General features: G+C 35.4%; 1 protein-coding gene across 1 annotated transcript in view; it reads left to right on the forward strand.

Annotated features, from left to right (window-relative positions):
• The first annotated feature begins 478 nt into the window (after positions 1–478).
• HTR2C (5-hydroxytryptamine receptor 2C) overlaps positions 479–22,845 on the forward strand; it is a 149,533-nt gene continuing 127,166 nt past the window's right edge. The window contains exons 1-2 of the mRNA XM_003414794.4: positions 479–513; positions 6,260–6,573. Coding sequence (XP_003414842.1) covers positions 479–513; positions 6,260–6,573 — 349 coding nt within the window. The remainder of the gene's footprint in view (positions 514–6,259; positions 6,574–22,845) is intronic.

Below are 22,845 nucleotides of genomic sequence, written 5' to 3' on the forward strand. Positions count from 1 at the left end.
CTAAATTATTACATCACAAACTTTCTGCCAGTGGTTTGCAAATTAAGAAACCTATATTCTTCATTTCTTTTCTAAAGCATTGATTTGAAGCTATGTGGACTCCACCAGAGGGAGATAAAGTAGAAGTCCCATATAAATAAAGATTATGCCAGAAATTTTAGAAAAACTGTGATGATTGTACATTGGTAAATAAATGGAAAATCTTCTCTTTGACTTTTTTTTTAATCACTCAGTATAACTTTTCAATATAACATTCTTACCTATTTGCTCAATTAGGTATTGGCTTTTTCTTAATACCAAATAAATACATTTAAGTTTGATTTGTTGTTATGTAAGTTAAGTGAACTTTTAACTATTAATTTTATTAATTTTCTTTTCCTTTTTTTTTTCTCTCCCCAGAAAGGACGACATGATAAATCTAATCTCTTAATTTGCTTCTCTCAATTTTAAACTGTGGTTTCTTAAGTCTGAAGAAATCATGGTGAACCTGAAGAATGCGGTGCATTCGCTCCTGTAAGGATGTGTTTATTACTTATCCTTTTAATAAAAAGATCATTTTTATGTTAGTTAGATCAAAAATGTAAAAAATGCTTTTATATGACCAGAGGCGTAGCGATGGGGGGGGGGGAGAGTGGCGCAAGTCCAAGGGGGCTCCAGACAAGGCTCAGAATGACATCCCCAGGCACCACAAATATGAAAAAGGCCTGATGGAGGTAGCCCGACAATGGGGGAGAAAGGTGTTTCTGGTTACAAGTCTCTGCTGTCAACATTTATTCATCTTGAAATGGGGCGAGGGCGAGACACATTTTGGATATTGCCCCTGGGTACTCGTTAACTCGTTACCCTCTCTACGCCTCTGCATATGACCATTCAGCTATATTTACCTCAATCTACACAAATGGCTTACCTCCCAAAGACTAATATTATAGGTGTTTCATAGTCAAAAACAATAAATGCAGAAAAAACACACATCAATTTTAACTTTAATTAAACACAGTAGCTCATGTATTCAAACAAGCAATGTGATGATAATGCTCTCAGTTCCAATGAGCACATTGCTCATGGTTGCTCTCTCCATGGGTAAAACGTCAAAAGGAGAAAGAATGGAATGAGCAGGCAAAAGAATGAAATGTCTTTATGGTGAGCCTTTGGTTTCATGGGAGACTCTAGTGGCGCAGTGGTTAAGAGCTACGGCTGCTAATCAAAAGGTAGGCAGTTTGAATCCACCAGCCGCTCCTTAGAAACCATATGGGGCAGTTCTACTCTGTCCTATAGGGTCGCTAGGAGTCGGAATCGACGCAAAGGGTTTGTTTTGGGTTTGGTTTCAGGAAGAGTAGTTGAGGTTGAAGAAGCATGGGACAGAAGGTAGGGAGTAGGGGTAGGGAGAGGTGTAGCTAGAAAGAAGAAAACAATGTCATCCTAGGAGGTCTTGCTACTGAATTTCAATCCTTGGTGTGTATTCTGTTACAAAGATGGATTAATTAAAAGAATGCAACGAAAAGTGGGTGGGTAAGGAATAGGATTCAAGTACTGAGCAATTTTAAATCTGATCAAATCCAAGTATATCTTCTTTTTTAAGGTCATAGAATGTTGGATTAGCTTTCTTTCCAAACCTACCCTTTAAGGAATGGGGCATGGAAAAAGTAATCCAGGGCTGTGTAAACTCTCTGATCACTGCATTTGAGAAGTCTTGAATTTCCTTGCTACTTTTTATATATGGACTCCTCTGATTCCTGTAAAAAAAGCTTACCCTTGAAAACCTTTACAGAGTAGAGTAGATAGAAAGTGCATCAACATTGGGTTCTCTACAATGTACATCACGGTAAAACATCTTGGATGTCATTATAGTGATTATAGTCTCATCCATGTGTAATTACAATAGAACTAGAGAGGAGAACAGGGAAGGTAAATGGTGAAGGAGAGCAATGAATAAGGTAAAAGTAAAAGAGTCAGGTATGAGAAACTAAAAGGGCAAAAGTCCGAATTCATTTGCCTGTACCAACTTAGCATATAGTTACTGGCTCATATGCCAAAATAAGAGGCTACTTAAAGAGTACCAAATTGTTCTGGTATGAAATCAAGGAATCCATACACAATTTTTTCCATTCGATTGGAAGAAACTAGGAACTATTTGATGCCTTCTAATAATGCCCGTTGTCATATGCCCTGCAAAACCTCAATAGCTTTAAAATGTACTCAGACTTATAAACTGAGTTATCATTTTGTTTACCTCCTGAGAATTTTAAATTACATTTTTTGTTAAAAATTTAATAGCAATGAATAAATTACTTGCATTCTTCAGAGAAATTGTGATTTTCATGTACATATTTTATGAGACTCCTGCGGACTTAATAAGAATTAATATAAGCTTTAGGATAAAAAAAATTTTTTTTTTTTTTAGGATCATGACTCTTTTTGAAAATGATGTTAGATATTTCTCTGAGCACTTAAGTATTAAAAATTACATTTAATTATAGTAGATCCAATTCTTGATTACAAAATGGTAGAATATGGATTGAACTGCAGTGAAAATCATAAAACTTTGTCCATAAAAGGTGTTCAGTAAGAATTGTTTAAGTGGAATTGATTTGAAACCAGGAAGCTGTAGTAAATACTCTTTCAGGATCTACCCTAGCACCATGGCTTTATTTTATAAATTCACATCAGATGTATTGAGATTCTACAGGCCTCTTCAGTGATCTAGTATTTGTCTCATGAACTCTTTAACTAAAAAGAAAAATAATTTCTGGACAGTAGATATAGAGAAGGTATATACCCCAAATTCTATGATATTAAAATCATAAAATTTATAGTTAGAAAGTTTTGCATGTTTTTTTTTCTGTTATGTACAATTTTATTCTACGCTCTTCTACCATTTTTATAGAAATAGGAAAAGATTTAGGCAATTTTGTAATTTACTTAGAAAATCTGAAGTTGGACTGCATATTCTCCTAGGACCTTATTCTCTAGGTTGAAAGATAAATTATTTGTGATTCTGTAACAAACAACTGAAGATGTAGCATATTACTGTGAACATAAAACTTTATGGGATTATGTGAGATGATTATAAACTGACTTAAACCCAAAATAAAAAAAGACACAGGAGAAAGATCAGCTTTTCATCAAGTAGAATAGAAAGACCCTGGATTTAAAATTAGTGTCTGCCACAGTTTTTCTTCATAGATTTCTTCTTCAAATAAGTTAAGTCTTAAATTCCTGGCAAATTCTAAAATGCATGAGTTGGGGTATAGAAATGATAATTTTTTTTTTGTCTATGTTTGAATGTAGAAAGAGGATAAGCTCCAATTTATTGGAACTTTATTTACAAGGAGTAGCCCTGGGGGCCCAGTGGTTAAAGCACCCAGCTGCTAACTAAAAGATCGATAGTGTGAACCCACCAGCCACTCCATGGGATAATGATTTGGCGGTCTGCTTCTGTAAAAGATTTACAGCCTTCAGAAACCTATGGGGCAGTTCTACTATGTCCTATAGGATCACTATGAGTCAGAATTGACTCTATGGCAGTGTTTTGGGTTTTTTTTCTTATTTGGAATTTATTTATAAATAAGGGAAAAGAAGAACCAGGTATGAAAAAATGAAAGGGCAAGTTTTCCTACTTCATTACCAAACCAAAAACCCAAACCAGTTGTCCTTGAGTCGACTCCAGCTCATAGTGACACTATAGGACAGAGTAGAGCTGCCCCATAGGGTTCCCAAGGAGCAGCTGGTGGATTCAAACTGCTGACCTTTTGGTTAGCAGCTGTAGCCTTAACCACTTAGCCACCAGAGCTCCATATATCTAATATATACAAATAAAAAGTAAATAAGAGCCTTACATATATTATGTAATTTAATTTTTGTAATACCCGTGTGATAGAGATCATTCTCATTGTGCAGATGAGGAAATTGATGTTCTGAGAGGTTAAATAAGTGATCAAATAACCATTGAGGTTTTACAGCCACAACATTGGCCACATGACAAATCTTCCCACTGCAGTGACAGAATCATCAAAGCCAAGAGCAAATAGCTTATTTCTGTTTATTTGGTCCTTTATTTGAATAACCATCACTCACATTAGCACAGATTGTGATTTAGATCATTGAATCACGTATTATTTTAGCTTATTGTTTTACGTTTCAGGAAAATAGTACAGCCAGCATTTTAAAGATTTTACTGATTATTTTTCATTATTTGACAAAAATTACTACCTATGTTTTCCCCCCTCCATGTTGCTTAGAATATTAGAGAACTTTGACTTAAGAGGTATTGAAGCTGAAGACTAAAGTATTTGTTTTCTGTTCCTTGTGGAATAAGAATACTAAAATATTTACATGATTTCATCAATGTTGTTAAAGACAAAAGCATATTAATAAGCTATTAAGAGAAACCAAGAAAAATAATAAATATACTAGAAAATTTTTACATTTTGACAAGTTAAAAAAATGCCCATTATTGTTATCAGACTAAGTGTTCCCATTATAGAATAGATGTGATTTGATTATGATAATAATAATCATCTAATTTTACTACTTTAAATTTCTCTAATGACTGACAATACACAATGAGTTAATCGGACCACACATATATTTTCTCTGCATAGAGGTAAGACTTTCGGTTCAAAGAACAGGTGGATAAGATAATGAGGTAAAAACATTTACAATGGAGAACTCATAGATTTGAGATGTTGTAATGTTATATATACTCCATCTCACTGATTCCAGAAAGAAATTTATTTCAACTGTCTTGTGTAGAATAATTATTTAGTTTATATTTTACCAGCAGAGGAAATTTTCCTATTACTTATAGGAAATGTTTCCTCATGTTGTTACTTAATATTCATTAAATAACTATTACTGCACATAGAATACATACAAAGCAGCCATTCACGGATAATATTTCTTGCTTTTAAGCAGGAAATATTTAACATGCTTGTCTGTGTTGTCTGTTTTCTTAAGGAAAATACATGTGTTAGTTGTATTAAACATGTTAGTGGCAAAAACTTGAAGAGGACACTTAATTTAACCTGAATAAATCTCATATCACCATTGGAGGAAATTATTTTGGGATGTGCAAAACACAACCATGTCAATCTCTCTTGCGTTAGCCTGTCATGCGGGACCAGGCAATGTTTTGTTCTGTTGTACACAGGTCATTATGAGTCGGAACTGACTCGAAGGCACATAACAACAACAGTAGAATCTTTCTGAGTACTACCATGACAAATGTACATTTTAAAGGACTTAAGGGATTTAGTTCCTAACCTAGGAAAAGCCACAAACTCATAGGTGTGAAACATAACCACAAATTCTTATGTAGCCTACAACAAGGCCAGAAAACATAGATTAGAAATGGGTAGAGTGGCAGTTAGAAGGGAAGTTTATAGCATTAAGAAACTATGGGCCAGTTTAAAGTCACTCTGGAACTGAGAATGTAGAAAGAGCTCTAAAAAAAATAACTGTGTTTTGGTGCCAAAATCCAGCTGTGCCTCTTCCAAAATTTTGCCTGATGTTTGCCTGATGGCAACTTACTCCTTCTTAGCTTTGGATCAAAAAAAGGCAAGCTTCAGTTTTCTTGTCAGGGTGCTGGATACTTAAAAAAAAAAAATCTCCCTTCATTCTGCTGTCTGTTGTCTCAAACAATATCTAGAAGAAATTAATATTTTAAAATTCTAAAGAAGAGTTGCCATCAAGTTGATTCCAACTCATAACGACCCTATAAAAAAAATCAATATCAAATAACACTGTGGTTTAAAAAAAAATCAATATCAAATAACACTGTGGTTTAAAAAAAAAATCAATATCAAATAACACTGTGGCTTGCTTGCATGGAATAAAAGTTTAAACACAGGTTTAGGAATCAGGTCACATGAGCATGGACCCTGGCCTTGCCACTTACTGGCTGTGTTGCCTTGAGAATGTTACTTAAACTCTCTAAACCTCAGTCTCCCCCATCTACATAACGGGTATAAATCAGTACAGACCCCACGAGGCTGTTGCATGAGATCAAATAAGATTTTATATATATATACATATACATATCTGTATCAGTAAGCAAAGTGCCTGACTCATAACAAGCATTCAATAAAAAAATTCTGTGGATAAAAAAGTGAAGCACTGAAATTTAACTGAGAGAGTAGAAATGATGACAAAGATGATGATTATGATTGTTGAAGAAGTAATTTTTTTTGTAAAAGCAATATACTATGTATAAGCAATATAATATATATCTGACCTTTTTTTTTCTTTCCTTTATTTTCAGTGTGCACCTAATTGGCCTATTGGTTTGGCAATGTGATATTTCTGTGAGCCCAGTTTCAGCTCTAGTAACTGACATTTTTAATACCTCCGATGGTGGACGCTTCAAATTCCCAGACGGGGTACAAAACTGGCCAGCACTTTCAATCGTGGTAATAATAATCATGACAATAGGTGGCAACATCCTCGTTATCATGGCAGTAAGCTTGGAAAAGAAACTGCACAATGCCACCAATTACTTCCTAATGTCCCTAGCCATCGCTGATATGTTGGTGGGACTACTTGTCATGCCACTGTCTCTGCTGGCAATCCTTTATGGTAAGTCAATTTGATTTGTTTTTCTATCTAAATTTGTCGCGGGTATCATAGTAAACACTCATAAAGTTAATTATTTGTAGCACTTGAAAAATGAAGAAAAAGGCAAATTGTGTGACAAAAAGAATTGGATATGTTTGTTAAATAAGTCAGTAACAGGCTCTTCAAAAAGTTAAAGCACACAATTTGTAAAAAATGAAAATCTTACCTAGATGCTCTATTGCCCAATGTTATTTGCAAATAACGGATGAACGTTGCCTTAGAGTATACAGGAGGGGATAGTGGGAGAGACATCCCTCACAGCAGAGTTCTGGGAACTACACACACCTGGTACCGTATCAAACACAAGGAGGGAAAAATAGGCTCATGATCTTTAACAAATATATGTTAAGTAATCCTCTTTAAGGTTTCCAAACTAAGTGCTTGGTACATAATAAACACTCAATAACAGCTATTATTCTTCTGTATGCCATTTGTAATTCATGTTTTTACAAAGAGACAGGGGATAACGAAATTAATTACTAAGTATACAAGTTCAAGTTCACGTCATCACTATAAGAAGTCAGAAGTTGAACCTTTCAATATATATATATATATTTTTAGAGAGGCTATATATATGAGAAGTTTTTAATTTTTCTTTTGGTTTTCTGCCATCTCTTTGTTGCATTCATTTTAACCTAAGTTGTTTTTCTGGTAAATGTTTATGACTAACAACCAAAAATCACTTACACAAAACTGCAATTATCTTTACTACAAAGTTGGCGAACCCAGTTTAAATTTAATTGTTGATACACTCATCTCACCAAGGAATGAAAATAAATTCCCTGTTTCCTGGAGTGTATAATGGAATTACATTAGATGGAATAATATTGACAGTGTATCAAGCTCTCAAATCCTAGAAAAGATGAATGCATCTAGAAAACAATTCCTTATGGGACTTAAAATTAATTATATTGTACTAAATATACAATGGCAATAGATTATCTGAACAGACGTTTTATAAACAGTGTTCCCAGAGGATATTCTTATATTCACTGAGTTTTAGTGATGCATTAACCTCAAAGTATCAGTATTTTACCGGCTCAGTGAGTATCCTGCCACTTTACAGCTCCAAAATTATGGAAGTAAAAACAAGCCAAAAAACCAAACCCAGTGCCATCGAGTCAATTCCGACTCATAGCGACCCTATAGGTAAGAGTAGAAACTGCCCCATAGAGTTTCCAAGGAGTGCCTGGCAGATTCAAACTGCTGACCCTTTGGTTAGCAGCTGTAGCACTTAACCACTAGGCCACCAGGGTTTCCATAGAAGTAAGAGCTACTGAAATAAAGTGGAACTGTGATTTAGATGTTATACTTTGTCTTGTGATATAGGTTGCATTTTGCTAGTTTCTCCCTTAAAAAAATGTGCAGGTGGCCAAATAATGGCATCAGCATAAATCCAAATCTTCTAACACATCTATTACTTCCCTGAAAAACAATAAAGGAAACAAGAATAACAAAACTAGACAATACCACCAGCTAATGTGGAGAGCGGAAACTCTGGTGGCCTAGTGGTTAAGTGTTACGGCTGCTAACCAAAAGGTTGGCAGTTCGAATCCACCAGGCGCTCCTCGGAAACTCTATGGGGCAGTTCTACGCTGCCCTATAGGGTCGCTGTGAGTCGGAATCGACTCGACGGTGCTGGGTTTGGTTTGGTTTTGGTTTAATATGGAGAAACATCGAAATTTTCTATTACCTGTAAGTAGAAAATCAATAGGAAATCACGTTGAGCTATGGGTTAGGCTCCCATCACATGCTGTTATGTAGACAGAGGCAAGTCCAGGAAAATCTGCATGAGAAAAAGGACTGGAGAGTTGGTACCAAGTCTAAGATCATCTAAATCACCATAAGAAAGAAAATGCACCCCAAGAATGAAATTACTGAACAGAAGCTCTTATAGACACATAAGAGACTTAAAAGTGTGCCCAAGACCCAAGAAGACAGTCTTGCTTTGGAGGCAAAAGAGGATAAAAAGGAAGAGAGACATGACATTTGAAAAATGCACAGTGAAAGGAAAAAGAGGCAAGAGGGAAGAATTTATAATTTTACCAGATTTAAAAAAAAAAAGACAAAATCTAAGGGCATCACTTCTCCCGCTACTGCCCTCAACATTCCCCAAAAGCCCTCTACTAAAGAAACCATAATTCCTTAGAATTTTGAAACCCACTGCCTTCAGGTCGATTCCAACTCATAGAGACCCTATAAGCCCAAAACCAGTGCCCTTGAGTTGATTCCGACTCATAGCAACCCTATAGGACAGAGTAAAACTGCCCCCAAAGGGGTTCCAAGGAAAGGCTGGTGGAATTTTGGAAACCACCCCCAAACTGTCAGCCATGACCATAGAAATTCAGAGATGCAAGCAATCTTCATATATACTAAACAACTATAAAAAGAAAACTGAACATGAGAATCAAAACAAGGTGATTTATGAAAATTCCCACTGAAAAAAAAGAATGACCAGGCAGAACAAAACCATAACACAACACTTAAAACTAAATTAAATATCCCAAAACAAGCATTTGAAGCTATGAGAAAAATGCCTGGAAGTCAAAATCTAAAAAATAACGAAACAGCATTAATATTTAAATTCCAAGAAAGTTTTCCAGAAATAAAGTCTGAATCAACATATTGATACGGCCAATCCACTACCAGAAAAAAAAAAAAAAAGAACAGTAATGATCAACTCCGAAATACAGAGAAGACCAAAAACCCAAACCAAACCCACTGCCGCCGAGTCGGTTCTGACTCATAGCAACTATATATGATATAGAAGACGTTAGATTTTCAAATATAAAGAAAACATCCACAGGGATTCCAGGCAAAAAGAAGAAATAATTTACAAGGGCAAGAGAATTAGACTGACTCCACACTTCACAAAAATAAAAAAGCAAAGCAACAGTGAAGTGACATTTTCAAAAAACAAAGCAACTTATAGAACATTCTTTCAAAGGCAATCTATGGCTACAGAAAACAGATCAATGGTTTCCAGGGGCTTAGGGTAGGCGGGTGATCCCAAGTGAATATCTTTGTTTTGTTTTGTATATGGAATTGTTCTATATGTTGATTGTGGTGGTAGTTACACAGATATATATATAAAAAAAAAAACCAGTGCCGTCGAGATATGTTTGTCAAAAATTGAACAACTATATACTTTATAGTTTTAAAAGGATGAATTTTACTATATATAAATTATATCTTAAATATAAAAAATACTTGAATGGAGACAATTGAAACAATGATTTTATATCAAGACATATTGTCCATCAAAGCTATTAAAAGTTTTAAGTTTCTAAAACCTAGAAAATTCTGAAACCTTCTTAAGAAAGAAACCTAAGAGTGGATGGGATTCATTAACAAAGAGCTGACTCAAAAGCTTCATCAAAAAGACTGATGATAAGCATTTAATATACAGGTAGTCTCCGACTTCTGACATATTCGAGTTATGATGTACTACACTTAATGACTGCCTTTTTTTCTGTACATCTTTTCATTAGCAATACGCACTACATATATGTTGCAGAGCGTAATTTGCTGATGTTATCATTCTCATGCTAACCCCCAAAGACAAATAAAGATCAGATTTATAAAGATATTGATAACGAAAGGCAACGATAATGAAAACTAAAAATAAAAAAAATGAGATACGCTACTTATGGAAACCCTGGTGGCGTAGTAGTTAAGTGCTACACCTGCTAACCAAAGGGTCGGCAGTTCGAATCCGCCAGGCGCTCCTTGGAAACTCTATGGGGCAGTTCTACCCTGTCCTATAGGGTCGCTATGAGTCGGAATAGACTCAAGGGCACTGGGTTTTTTTTGGTATGCTACTTATATCAGAACCAACTTACAATGGAGTTGTCAGAATGGGACCTCGTCTTAAGTCGGGTACTACCTGTACTTAGTTTTAGAGCTAGGACAAAAATAGGGTCGAAGAAAGGGCAGAAAAACTCTATATTATGTGTTATACAGTATATATTAAGTGTTATATGTTCTAACCAAATAGAAACATTACAACTAAAAATCGAAAAGAGAAATGGAAAGCAGAAGAGGAAAATAGAAAAATCTCGTTGAGCTTTCTATATGCAAGAGATTGGGGTTAAATAATACCATTTAAAAAAGGCAGACTAGATAGTAATAGGCTTAATGAGAACAGGGGTCTAAGTGCATTAAATATGATATAAATATAAAGTTAACCACTAGAACAAAAATATAAACTTTTCTAAATACCAAAAGAAAAAAGGCATCTCCCTTCCCCAAAATTAACTAGAGGAAGAAACACAACAGAACGTAGCGCACCTAACATTATACCATAATACAGTATGACAGAATTTAAACCAAATTTATCAGTAATATCAATAAACTTGAAACAATCTAACTCATTAAAAGTAAAAGATTTCCAATCTGGTTTAGAAACAAGGACCCAACTATATGCTGTATACAAGAACCCTTGAAACACAGTGATTTGAAAAGGCTAGAAGTAACAGGCTGGGCAAAAAGTGTATCAAGCAAATGAAGACAGTAAGAAAATAGAAGGTGTGATCTTGATAGCTGACAAAATAAATTTTAAGTGAAAGAAAGCAGTAAGAGTGGAAAAGAAAGATGCTTGTTAATGATAAAAGTCACAATTAACAAGAAAGAGCAGTTACAAATAAATACTAGTAAATAGCAAAGCAACTACTTTTATAAAGCAAAAAGTAAAAAAGATGCTAGGGTACATTAATGGATACATTCTAATAATAGGAGTTTTAACAAACCACATTCAGTACTATCAAGATTTGACAAAAAATAAGAAAGGATATAGATTTTATGGATGTATGTTGAACTTTAAACACCTACGATAAAGAATGGACCTTCTTCTCAACCGCACATAGGGTATTCACAAAAATTAATCATGTATTAGGTCACAAATAAATTAGTAGAAACTGCCATGAAGTAGAAGTCTTAAAAAGCACTTTCTGATAACAGTGCAGTAAAACTAGAAAGTACTAAAAGCAAAATTTTGAAGGCTATCTCAACTCAAAGTTAAAATATCTCTTTGGGAAGTATTGACATCTTAACAGTATTAAATCTTCCAATCTCTGAACATGGGCTGTCTTTCCAGTTGTTTAGGTTTTCTTTCATTTCTTTCAGCAATGTTTTGTACTTTTCAGTGTACAGGCATCTCATATCCCTGGTTAAATTTATTCCGAGGTATTTTATTCTTTTAGATGCTATTATAAATGGAATTACTTTTCAGCTTGTTCATTACTGGTGTATAAAGGCTTATCTTCTTTAAAAAAAAAAACTTGTACATGTAATATTTGATAACTATAAAAATATGCATGGTTCTGGGACAAGACAGTGGAGATGCACTTTTCCCTGCTCCTCCCCCTTAAATGCAAATGAACACTGAATAAATAATTTAGCAGATGATCATAAAAACACTCCGAAATGTGCAAAGAAGAATGCAGACTGGCTGGGGAAATAAGAAATTGAAACTTGACAATGAAGTGAGTTACTTGGGTTTTCTTTTTATCTCTCATAATATCCTGGACTAGGTGATTGAGAGGCTTGCAACTCAGGGCCACCAACAGACACAGACAAACAAAAACAAGAAAAGCCAGCTTTCTCTGGCTGAAAAAACCTGAAAAGAGAAGCCCAGTTAAGGATTTAGTGAGGAGATTCATACCCAGTGACAGGGTGGACAGTGGAACCCACATGCAGGAGTGGATGCTTTCTCCCTAAGATCAGGAACAAGGCAAGGATATCTGCTGTCACCACTCTTACTCAAAATGGTCCTGAAAATTCTAGCCACTGCAGTAAGGCAAATACATACATACATATGGACATATGGATCAGAAAGGAAGAAATAAAACTACCCCCATTTGCAGATGACATGATTATCTATGTAGAAAATCCTAAATAAAAAAAGAATATACAAAAAAACCTCCTGGTACTAAATGAGTCTGGCAAGGTCAGAGAATTAAAGATCAACCCATAGAAATCAAACACATTTTTATACTAACAATGAGCATGTGGAAACCAAAATTAAAAATACAATATCATTTATTATCACTCTAAAGAAAACATCATACTCAGGAGTAAATGTAATAAAGCATGTACTGCATTTGTATCCTAAAATTACAAAATGCTGATGAAATAAATCAAAGACTTAAATTAATGGAGACACATACTATGTTCGTGGATTGGAAGACTCAATATAGTATAGATCAGTTCTCTTCAAACTGATCTATAGATTTAATGCAATTCCCGTCATAATCCCCGCAATATTTTTTTAGACATAAACAAGCTTATTCTAAAATTTACATGGGAAAGCACAGGCCCTTGAATAGCTAAAACAATCTTGAAAAAAATTAAAGTGGGAGGGATAACTATATCTGATGTTGTTGTCTTATACCATTAAGTTGATTCCAACTCATGGTGACCCCCTATGTTACACAGTAGAATTGAGTTCCATAGGGTTTTTTGTCTGTAATTTTTTTAATACTTTTTATTGCACTTTAAGTGAAATTTTACAAATCCAGTAATTTCCTTGTGTCCTTGGTGTTCTTCATTCTCCTTTGATCCAGGTGGGTTGAGACCAATTGATGCATCTTAGACGGCTGCTTGCTAGCATTTAAGACCCCAGATGCCACTCTTCAAAGTGGGATGCAGAATATTTTCTTAATAGATTTTATTATGCCAATTGACTTAGATGTCCCCTGAAACCGCTACACTGGCCTTCGAAGCATTCAGCTTATTCAGGAAACTTCTTTGCTTTTGGTTTAGTCCAGTTGTGCTGACCTCGCCTGTATCGTGTGCTGTCTTTCCCTTCACCTAAAGCAGTTCCTATCTACTATCTAATTAGTGAATGCTCCTCTCCCACCCTCCCTCCCTCCCCCCTCTCGTAACCACAAAAGAATATTTTCTTCTCAGCTTAAACTATTTCTCAAGTTTTTATAATAGTGGTCTTATACAATATTTGTCCTTTTGCAACTGACTAATTTCAGTCAGCATAATGCCTTGCAGGTTCCTTCCACAGATTCCTCACTGTTCTTTATCAATGAGTAGTATTCCATTAAGGAAGCAGATTGCCAGGTCTTTTCTTCTGTGGTACTGCTGGGTGGGTCCCAACTACCAACCTTTTGGTTACTAGCCAGGCACAAACCATTAGCACCACCTAGGAATCTTCTGGAAACCCTGATGGCGTAGTGGTTAAGTGCTACAGCTGAACATTCTACCTGATATTAAGGCTTACTATATATAGCTGTAATGGAGCCCTGGTGGCACAGTGGTTAAGAGCTATGTCTGCTAACCAACAGGTTGGCAGTTCCAATCCATCAGCTGCTCCTTGGAAACCCTACCGGGCAGTTGTACTCTGCCGTATACAGTCACTATGAGTCAGTATCCATTGGACAGCCATGGATTTGGCTTGGCTTTTGGATATAGCTGTAATAATCAAGACATTGTCTTGTAGGTGGAGGAATAAACACATGGCTCAATAGAACAGAATAGAGAAATCAGAAATAAACCCTCACAAATATGCCCGACTGATTTTTGACAAAGTTGCAAAAGCAATTCAATGAAGGACGGATAGCCTTTTCAACAAATGGTGCCGAAACAATTGGACTTTCATAGGAAAAAAAAAATCTTGATCTAAATTTCACACTCTATATAAAGATTAATTCAAAGTAGACCACAGACTTAAATGCAAAATGTAAAACCCTAAAACTTTTAAAAATAAAAACATAAGAGAAAATCTTCAGCATGTAGGGCTATGCAGAATTAGATTTGACACCAAAAGGGTGATCCATAAAAGGAAAAATGTGAGAAATTGGACTTTGTCAAAATTAAAAGCTTTTGCTCTGCAAGAGACCCTGTTAAGAGCATAAAAGTATAATCTACAGAGTGGGAGAAATATTTGCAAACCAAGTATCTGACAAAGGACTAGTATATTAGTTTCATATGACTGCTATTACCAATTACCACAAACTCAGTGGCTTAAAACAAAAGAAATTTACTATCACAGTTCTGGAGGCCAGGAGTCCAAAATAGGTCTCACAGCAGTAAAATCAAGGTTTCAACAGGGTCTCATTCCATCCGTAGGCTCTAGACAATCCATTCCTTGCTTCTCCCAGCTTCTGGTAGTTGCCAGCATTCCTTGACTTGTGGCCACGTCACCCCACAATCACCTCTGCCTTTGTGGTCACGTTTCCTTTTCCTCTTATTTCTGAAATCTCATTCTACCTCTCTCTTATAAGGATACATGTGATGGCATTTAGGACCCACCCAGATAGTCCAAGATGTTTTTCCCATCTCAAAATCCTTAGCTTAATTACATCTGCAAAGATCTCCCCTTTTTTGGCCATTTAAGATAATATTCACATGTCTGTAGATTAGGTTTCAGATATCTTTTGGAGGGCCATTTTTCATTCTACTGCAACTAGTATTTACAGCATATGAAGAACTCTGAAACTCAATTTAAAAAAAAGTAGTAATCCAATTAGGTAATGGGGGAAAAAAACAGACAATTCACAAGGACCCACAGATGTCAAATAAGCACATGAAAAGACTTTCAACATCATTAGCCATTAGGGACATGCAAATAAAAACCACAATGAGATATCACTACGCATATATCAGAATGGCTAAATACTGACAAGGATTCCAAGAAACTGGATCACTCATACATTGCTGAAGGGGATGTAAGATGTTACAATGGGTTTGGAAAACAGTTTGGCAGTTTCTTAAAACCAAATCCACTACCGTCAAGTCGATTCCTACTCATAGAGACCCTATAGAACAGTGTAGAACTGCTCCATAGGGTTTCTAAGGAGCTTCTGGTAGCTTTGAACTGCTAACCTTTTGGTTAGCAGCCTTAGCTCTTAACCACTACACCACCAGGGTTTCCAGTTTTATAACTACCATACAACCCTGCGATTGCACTCCTAGGCATTTATCTCACAGAAAAGAAGACTTAGTTCAGACAAAAATCTGTACACAAATGTTCATAGCAGCTTTATTTATAATAGCCCCAAACCATAAACAACAATCCTTCAACGTGTAAAGGGTTAGCAAGCTGTACATCCACACCATGAAATACTATGCAGCAATAAAAAGGAATGAACTATCGATTCATGCAAGAACCTGGATGAATCTCCAGAGATTTATGCTGAGTGAAAAATACCAATTCCAAAATGTCATACATTATATGCTTCCATTTATATAACATACTTTAAATGATGAAATTATAGAAATGAAGAACAGATTAATGGCTGGCAGGGTTTAGGGATGGGGTTGCTGGAATGGGAGGTGACAGTGATTATATAAAGACAAAAGGAGTAACTCATGTGGTGATACAAATGTTCTGTAATTTGACTGTATCCGTGTCAATATCTGAATTGTGATATTACAGTATAGTTTTGAAAGGTAATGGGGCCTTGATCACTCTAGAGAGGAATAACATATATACCCATTGCCACTGAGTCAATTCTGACTCATAGTGACCCTATAGGACAGGGTAGGACTGCCTCATAGGGTTTCCAAGGCTGTAAATCTTTACAGAAGCAGACCGCCACAAGGCCACCAGGGCTCCTTAATAATAATAATAAAAAAAAAACCTTAATAATATATATATAAATAAAAATATGTAATAATACATATAAAAAAAAAACAAAACCAAACCCAGTGCCGTCAAGTCGATTCCGACTCATAGCAACCCTATAGGACAGAATAGAACTGGTCCACAGAGTTTCCAAGGAGCCCCTGGTGGATTTGAACTGCCGACCCTTTGGTTAGCAGCCATAGCACTTAACTACTGCGCCACCAGGGTTTCCAATAATACATATATAATATATAAAATGTAAATACAAATGTAGGTTGAAGAAAGTGGATCTCTATATACAAAATTGGTATAATTTTAGAAATTACACACTTCAGTGAGAATGATTTTTACCACAAAGTTAATGAATAATTGAAAAACAAACTGTCCTTGGCATCATTCTATTATAAATCTATTATAAATCATTCTATTATAAATCATTAAATCTTTAACTGAAAATCCTATTTTCTGTAAATAATACTCCAGAGGAGGTTAGATTCTAGAGCACTGTCAGCCCCAAATCTATATTTCAATCACGTCTCAGATATTTTTGATACAATTAAAATTTTTTCTAGCCACAGCTTCATAATCTTCAAAAACAATAGAAAGCAAAAAGTAGGGGAACACAAAAATGTATAAAATCAAGTCTTTACTTTTCCATTATAAATTCTCCTGGAACTGCACAAATACCACATGATTCAGGTGGATAAGATACTCTGCCTGAAAACCCAACTTGACATTCCATGGTGATGACACTCAAAAGAGTTATCTAATAAAAAGCAAAATCTCTCAACATTAACATTCACCAACAGAAATTTCTCTTCACCTGCTTAAAATCGCCATTTTACAGGTACCAAGTAGTATAAATATATCTAGTTGTAATTTTGCTAACAGAATTATATTCCACAATTTCAAGTTATAAGCATCATTTTATTATGTAACAGAAAATAATTCCTGGTCTAAACATTTCCATAAAAATGTATTAGAAAACTAGTCCCGCCTCTGCTCCTTATCTCCTGCCAAGGTTCCCATAAAAAGGTAGATGCATGTTCCCACTGCTGTAAACCACGGAGGAATAAAACCTTAGAAAACACACACACACTTAGAATAGTAAACAATTGCCCAGCACGTATGATCCTATGTCTCTTATACTGCACATAAGTTTGCTACACAAAGTATTAATAATAACAATCAAACTCATACATAGTGAAATTATATCACCTTATTCTATTATTTTTATTCTAAGCAAAATTGAATATTATTGCATTTATTCTGTTTAACGTAAAGATAATATGATATCCCTGTATATTTCAGTTTATAAAAATCACCATTCATCTCAGAAGGAAAAAAATAAAAGATAGTATAAACGTTCAACCTAAAGAAAAGTGTTTTGTTATTAAAATGCCTTTAAATTCCTATTATATCTTTCCAGAATAGGTGGTTATTCCAAGATTATCAAGTATACAAATCTTTCTCTGTCATGTAGAACTATCCCTAAATGAAAAGAAGAAACACTAAATTATTACCAGGACAAATTAATGCCCAGTTCACAAGTAACTATCAACAGAGGAAAAAAAGGGCACAAGCAAATCAAAATAAATATGGATGCAAATGCAAATATTACACTTGGAAACATATTCATACTTATTCATATTAAAAATTTAAAGAGTTCATGATAAATATTGAATCTTCTATTTAAACTATTTGCTTTCTTTTGCCTGGCATGGATACTTTGACCTTGGGTGAATAAAGCTATATGGAATAACTCAGATAAATAAAATTTTTAGCATTCACATAATAGTAACAATTTTCTTCTACCTTCTTGTGTAAGCAAAAAAATTTTTTTCATAAAATTACAGCCTCCATTTTTCATTAGTAGGAAGAAAAAATACTCACATCCAGGTTTGCAGATATTTCCAAATTTGAAGAAATGAGTCATAGTTTCCTAGTTCCTACAATTCAAGGTAGTTTTCCTCTGGTTCTGTATTTCTAGGGTTTATCCGGTTGTACATCAGGCCTTTCAGGTTAGCTTGCTTGTTTCCTATCCTATTCTCCTCTTGAAAAATAAATATGTTTTCTGTGTAAGCCATCCTTATTATCAGCACCTTCTGTTTGACTGGTTTGTAGCCTACTATTGTGTGTATATTTACACACTGGAGTGTCTCCAGTAAAGGTCAGGCCTCCTGGTATGCTGTCTTCGTTTATTCCTTATAACTTGGTAGTCTCCGTGCTAGTAGTAATGCATTCTATTATTTAGGTTCAATCTACTTCATATTTATTTAAAATTAAGAAATATATGTACATACACTTGTTAAAATTATATGTTTAAAATTTAACTGCTTCGTCATGTAAGGAAACCCTGGTGGCGTAATGGTTAAGTGCTACGGCTGCTAACCGAAAGGTTGGCAGTCCGAATCCACCAGGCGCTCCTTGGAAACTCTATGGGGAAGTTCTACTCTGTCCTATAGGGTCGCTATGAGTCAGAATTGACTCGACGGCACTGGGTGTTTTTTTTTGTCATATAAAGTGTATCCTTTAAAATACTAAATGAAGAACAATTGGTTTAAAACTTAAATACAGATCTGGCTAATTTAATCTAACCCTTTCCTCTGATTTTCTTTACTAAGTTTGCAAATCTCTAAGTCATACTTAACTTTATGCAGGGCCCCTCAAACTAATGGTTCCCAATGTATCAGTCTCAACTCCTTGGGTTGTTTCTGGACTCTTAGTGCTTTGTACGGTCTCACTGTTGACTGAAATAGAGCCCCGCTGTCTGCCACCTTGCATGCTGTAAGGTCTGATCCTTCTCTTTTGCTCTTCATGGAGTAACAACTTCTCAGCAGAGTTTACTGAGCCTTAGAAATCCCCATTTTATTCCCCACACATGACTCTCCTCAACCCACCACACCGCCATTCTGTGGGAATCAATTCAACATCATTTATTCCTTCATCAGTTTTGACTGCTCGCTATGCATTTATTTGGTACCATACTAGAGACTGGGAATACAGCAAGAGAAGACAATAAATATGGCCCTTGTCTTCATGGAAGCCACAATCTAGTTGAGGAGATAGAGGCAGAAGAGAAGCAAAGCGGCATTCTCATTTTGGGATCTGACAGTCATTCACGTGGTACATACCTTGGAGTAAGAAGGAGTTGGCAATGACTGGGAAAAACACCCTTCTCGGTAATAAGCAAAAAGCAATAAGCAAAATGAAAAATGTAACTTTTGAAATCATGTCTGCCAATCTAGGTAGTTTTGCATGATTAAACTGAAATTCTTTATTTTATTATTATTATACAGTTGTATAGGGTTTTGAAACCGATGTCTGCTGAAGGGAACGTCCTCCAGCCAAATTTCTAAAGCCTTTTTCTTGGGTAATTTTCCCGCTACCAGTATTTGGGGAAACCAGATAAAGAGAATTTCTTTTTCAAAGCCATTGAATTAATTTATCCAGAGCCAGGGAGCTCGTGCTTGGATTTCTGATTCTCTATCCAGATATTATCACAAAATGTTTACCACTGAGCACTCACAATGCTTTCACATATATTATTTAAATTTACCTCAACGCAACTATACTATTCCAAGTTTTTTTTTTTTTATTCTGCTAACCATGGTTTCTTTTCAGACACGACATATTTATAACTCATTTGAAAGTTCACAACCAAAGTAGGCATCCAGGGGACTTGGAGGTTTTCCCCATCACCACTAATATGTAGTCCACGGATTATTCAACCATCTGTGTACAAAAGTCGATACTAGGTTATTTGGTGAGGAAATGTGTTACCTCTTTTAGTAGTCTTGTTTTGTTTTGTTTTCTTCTTTAAGGAAAGAATTTCAGAAATTGAAAACTACATACTTCGTATGCAGCCATTTTTTAACGTACTAAATGAGTACCAGCAAAATATTTTTTTTAAGATTTTAAAAATTTCTTATCATTTTGCTTGTCTTTCTAAGTTAGGACTAGTTGCAATATTACTCAATTTGGATCTTTTGAGAAAGATAAGTGTATTACACTTGGTTTTCTGTTCACTGGAATAAAGAAATCTGTTGAGCAGAAGTAGGTCTGGTAGCTACAATTCATATAAAAGTTATAAAAAGGTTAGTGTACCATAATGTATCGTAGGATGGTCAATGCTACAAAGCAAATTAACTGTTTAAGTACGTTAACAGGAATTTGGAAGGATGTGAGGATTCGGAGCAGAGAGGATTAAAATTGTTGATTAGTTACTGTATAAGGCACTAGTCTACACATCATTGCATTTAATCTTCACATCTATAATAAATAGCATTAATTGAAAGTATCATATTTCCCAGGCATTCTGCAAGAAAAAATTTGCATGTATTAACTAATTTTATCTTCACAAAAATAATACCTCTGATCTATTTATTATGATTTTGTATTTTAAATATGAAGAAACTTAAGTTCAGGGACATTAAGTAATATGCTCAAGACTTCAAAACTAATCCATGGCAAAACTAAAAAATATTAAGCACAGGCCTAATAAACTCCAAAGCCTTAGGTCTTAATAATTGCTTCCTGTTACATGTTATTTAAAACATTCTGTCCAAGAATAACTATATTAGAAATATAGAACTGCTAAAATAATCACCTCACCTCCTATAAAATTACTACATGTCACACATATTAATCATGGTGAATTGTCTTTGGAATTTTATTATTCCCATTACAGTGGAAAAAAAAAACCCAGTGGGAATATATGCTTATAAGCTAGGCCTTCCTCCATTTTATAATTTTGTCTTCATATCTTTTAAAGAATTCCTTGAACCCTAACTTTCTTTTGCTATAGATTTGTGCCTTTTAGTAAAGCATAGTTATTTTCAAATCTAGTCTCCAGAAATACAATTGGGAGAAAGGGCTTGGGAATATATCTAGAAGGTATAGATCCATCCTCATGTTTTCCACTGACATCTCTGGGGATTTTCAGGGGTTCCACCAATGCTCATTCAGTGGAGTCCAAGTTGTCCTAAACGTTCTGGAAAAGCTATAGTTCATGGGAATAATATGTGATAACTAGAATCTCCCCGGATTTCTATGGTTGGTTAACAAATAATAGGAAACGATCTTCTCACATATATTAAATATCTCTCAAGGTTTGTATATTTTGAGTTCATTCTCAGTGTGAAACAATTTTCTTATTTGTGTAAAAGAGGTACCACATTCCTGAATAAATGATATATTAAGCTCTAGGACATTGATTCTTAGTATTTACATACAACAGAGGTTATGAACTGGTGATCATGAAATTGGCTGACTTTTGCCTGCAGGTGAATTTTGCTTTGGCCTAGCCAGTAATTTCTGAACTTTGTAATTTGAATACCTCTTAATGGAGTGTGGGTTTCCAGCTTTGATATGTTTTCTGTCACCCACCATTGTCTTATACCTAGCTGTCTTACTCACAGATATCACCTACCTGGTCCATAAAAGCATTTAAATTTGTGACAACTTAATAAACATTTTGTAACTCAGATTTTCCCAGGCCTCAAAGGTTGTGAGCACAAATGAGATTACCTTGATATTGATACCCTAAATTCAGTGGCTTATTATTCCCATGTGCCTACATATACCCTCTAGTCCTCTAGAAAAGGCCATTCCTTTCCCCAAAGCACTTCTGGGAGTCCCCGGGGATTGTCTCATGTATGATCATGAACAAGTCAACTAGCATCAGGCACTGATGAAAATTTCTGGGCTTTCATCAAGCATGTATGTATCCACCAAGTATCCACTATTACCTGCCAGCATTCACTGTTTCTGTTTGTCATCCATCATCTCTCACTGGGCATTCATCATCTCCCACTGGGCATTCATCATCTCCCACTGGGCAGCCATCATCTACCACTGAGCATGCATCATCATTCGCTGGGCATCTGCTAAGTACCGCCATGTCTGTTGGGCATCCAAAATCTCCCATCAAGCGTTGTGGTCTCTGCTGATGCTCTGCCATTTCTCCACCAGTGCCTTCCATGAGAATGCTGCTTATCTGCCCAGGGTGCTGTCATCTGGTGCTACCAAACCTACACACCATCAAAATTCCATATGATGCTGCATTTCCTCCAGTCTTCATTGTACTTTGCTATGGTCCATGCAAAACTTAGCAAAATGTCCATCTATAACTGTGGCATGGTTTGTCATCTAAACATTGAAAAGTAATGCTTGTCCCTGTCAGAAAATCCCTCTAGAAAACAACTTTTTTTTTTCTTTCCTTTTTTTTTTTTTTTATCATTCTCTCTCAAAAGATTACTCATTACGCAGGGCTAGTCTAGAGACCTACCATTGCCTAAGTCCTGTCCTCGAGTATCCACATAAAAACTTCCTGCTAGAAGGCTAAGCAGTGACCCTGTCAGCCTTGTGATTTTACCTAGCATTTATTCCAGTATCTGGAATCTTGTTGAATGAATAAATGAGGGCACCAATTCATGAGGATTTGCCAGCCCCTAACATCTAGAACTATGAATCTTCACTTTTTGGCTAGTCTCTTTTCCCGATATCCTCTTTCCCTCTACCAATATAGTTAATCATTTCACTGCAGGTTCTTTACCCTTGAGGAAAAATTCTTCCCCAGACAAGTTTCAACTCTAAGTGTAAAAGGGAAGACTTGCACCCAGTATAATTAAAGAAAATTACAATGACATATGTTT

The sequence above is a fragment of the Loxodonta africana genome, chromosome X (genome assembly GCF_030014295.1).
Source record: "Loxodonta africana isolate mLoxAfr1 chromosome X, mLoxAfr1.hap2, whole genome shotgun sequence".
NCBI classification, from domain to species: Eukaryota; Metazoa; Chordata; class Mammalia; order Proboscidea; family Elephantidae; genus Loxodonta; species Loxodonta africana.